This window comes from Saprolegnia diclina, assembly GCF_000281045.1.
Source record: "Saprolegnia diclina VS20 unplaced genomic scaffold supercont1.66, whole genome shotgun sequence".
NCBI classification, from domain to species: Eukaryota; Oomycota; class Saprolegniomycetes; order Saprolegniales; family Saprolegniaceae; genus Saprolegnia; species Saprolegnia diclina.
In genome coordinates, this window is record NW_008246133.1 from 140,291 (window position 1) to 142,175 (window position 1,885).

General features: G+C 57.8%; 2 protein-coding genes across 2 annotated transcripts in view; both read right to left on the reverse strand.

Annotated features, from left to right (window-relative positions):
- Positions 1 to 656, reverse strand: part of SDRG_14026 (hypothetical protein) — a gene marked incomplete at its 3' end in the record, with an annotated part of 2,513 nt that extends 1,857 nt beyond the window's left edge. Inside the window, exon 1 of the mRNA XM_008620129.1 lies at positions 113 to 656. Coding sequence (XP_008618351.1) covers positions 113 to 632 — 520 coding nt within the window. The 5' untranslated portion in view covers positions 633 to 656. The remainder of the gene's footprint in view (positions 1 to 112) is intronic.
- A 1,019-nt stretch (positions 657 to 1,675) lies between these two features.
- SDRG_14027 (hypothetical protein) overlaps positions 1,676 to 1,885 on the reverse strand; it is a 1,549-nt gene continuing 1,339 nt past the window's right edge. The window contains exon 2 of the mRNA XM_008620130.1: positions 1,676 to 1,875. Within this exon, the coding sequence (XP_008618352.1) occupies positions 1,714 to 1,875 (162 nt within the window). The 3' untranslated portion in view covers positions 1,676 to 1,713. The remainder of the gene's footprint in view (positions 1,876 to 1,885) is intronic.

Below are 1,885 nucleotides of genomic sequence, written 5' to 3' on the forward strand. Positions count from 1 at the left end.
TCGTCCAGGTCCGAGTCAACCTCGTCCACCGTCATCGTCGTGTTGCTTGCGGCCACCGACAGCACCCGCCGCGCCTTGCACGCCGCCACCTTCTTGATCAGCGGGTTCACACACGTCGCCGCGTCCAGAAAGCACTGGTTCTGGTACTTGAGCTCCGTCTTGCCGCCGTCCATGGACGCGCACACCTTGGCTTTGGTCAGTTGGCACTTGGCGATCCCGCACGTTGCCATCTTCTTGGGGCACTTGCCCGGCGCGATGAACTGAATGTCGGGCTTGACGCAGCGCGCGGCCTTGAGAAAACAGAGGTTGTCGTACGTCACACCGTTGGAGCCGCACACGGGCTTGACCTCGTTGGGCTTGCACTTGGCGATCTTGCGCGTGCACGAGTTGTCGCAGCTCTTGGCGGGCGACGCCGAGAGACACTGGACTTTCTTGTTGCCGCACTTGGCGACGAGGCAGTTGCACTGGCTGGTGTACGTGTTGACAAACGTGGTGGCGCTGGGCGACTCGAGCGCGCAGTAGGTTTGCTTGAGCGGCGGGCACGCCACGGCGCACTTGCCAGCCTGGAGCGACGACGCGTCCACGGCTGCGACGGCGAGAAGGCCCGACAAAAAGAGATGGACAAGCTGCATGGGTGATGGAATCTTCAAGGGAAAATGCAAAGTGCGAACGATAGAACAACGGACCGAGAGGCGGTATTCGCTGCGATACGCCACTGTCTCAAGTCATGTGTGCGCGCTCCAGTCCGCATGGCATACAAAGGGCAAGAGGCGTCAACCCATGCAACGGCAGTCGACAGCGCAAGCAACGACCATGACGACGGGTGAACCGTGGGTGAGCTGAGGACTGGGTAGCTACGCTATCGTGTACAGCACGCCGTGATGAGCAACGCCACTCGCAACTGGAAGCTTCGGCACTTTATCGAGCTCGCTTTCGAGATGGAAGCGATCGTTGAAACGTGGGGATGCTGCCACTGCCCATTTTGGCGTTGCGACACTGGCGAAGAAATCAAAAGTGGAATTTTGGGGGTTTTGCACGAGATTTCAGGTAAATGTACGGTGACTACAGAACGACAAACATCCGGTCGACGCAAATGACAACACACACCTTGCAGCAACGCATCAAAACGCCTCATGTGGCAAGGAATCGTCAAAGAAATATAGTCGAAAGTTACAAAATCGACTAACTAAATCGACGCTCTAGGTCAAACGTAGCAACTTGTCCACTATGTACATGCCACACTACACTTGATGTCGGGCGCCTTTGGTGCTATCGGCGTCGACAACAAGTCCTCAGCCTCTGGCAAATCCGAAACGATCGCGCCTTCCGCGCCGACCTACCACTACCAAGGCCATGGACAATGGCCGCTAAGGCAGCGCGTGTCACTCAAATGCACTTGCACCACAGCCTCGCTCAAAAGCCCGAGCAGCCTGCTCTTCGTCCGCTTCTCCGGCTCCTCGCACAACACGAGTGGCCGCGCCAGCACCTTGTCCCGCGGATCGCGCTCCTCGTCTGCCGAAATCTAGCTCCTCCACTAAGTGTACTAACGTTTGCGGACCACGACGCACGTCTTCTCATATGACAAAGGGAAGGTAATAGCGCCCAAGCAACCAGCCATGACGTCCCTCGGCTCCGCCAGGTCGCGACGTCGTCGAATTGTCCTCAAACGAGATGCGTCACACAAAAAGCATTGCATATTTCTTATCAAATGCATCAAGCAGCGTGTTTGCGATCTTCTTGGGGCGACTGCACATCGCGGTACGAGTCTGTGCCTCGGTGCGCGTCCTCGTCATTGTCGTACGCCGACCCGCCGTGTTCGAACGCGTCCATGCCCATGCGCTCGGCTTCGGCCGAGACGCGGAGGTACCCGAGTGCCTTCATGCTG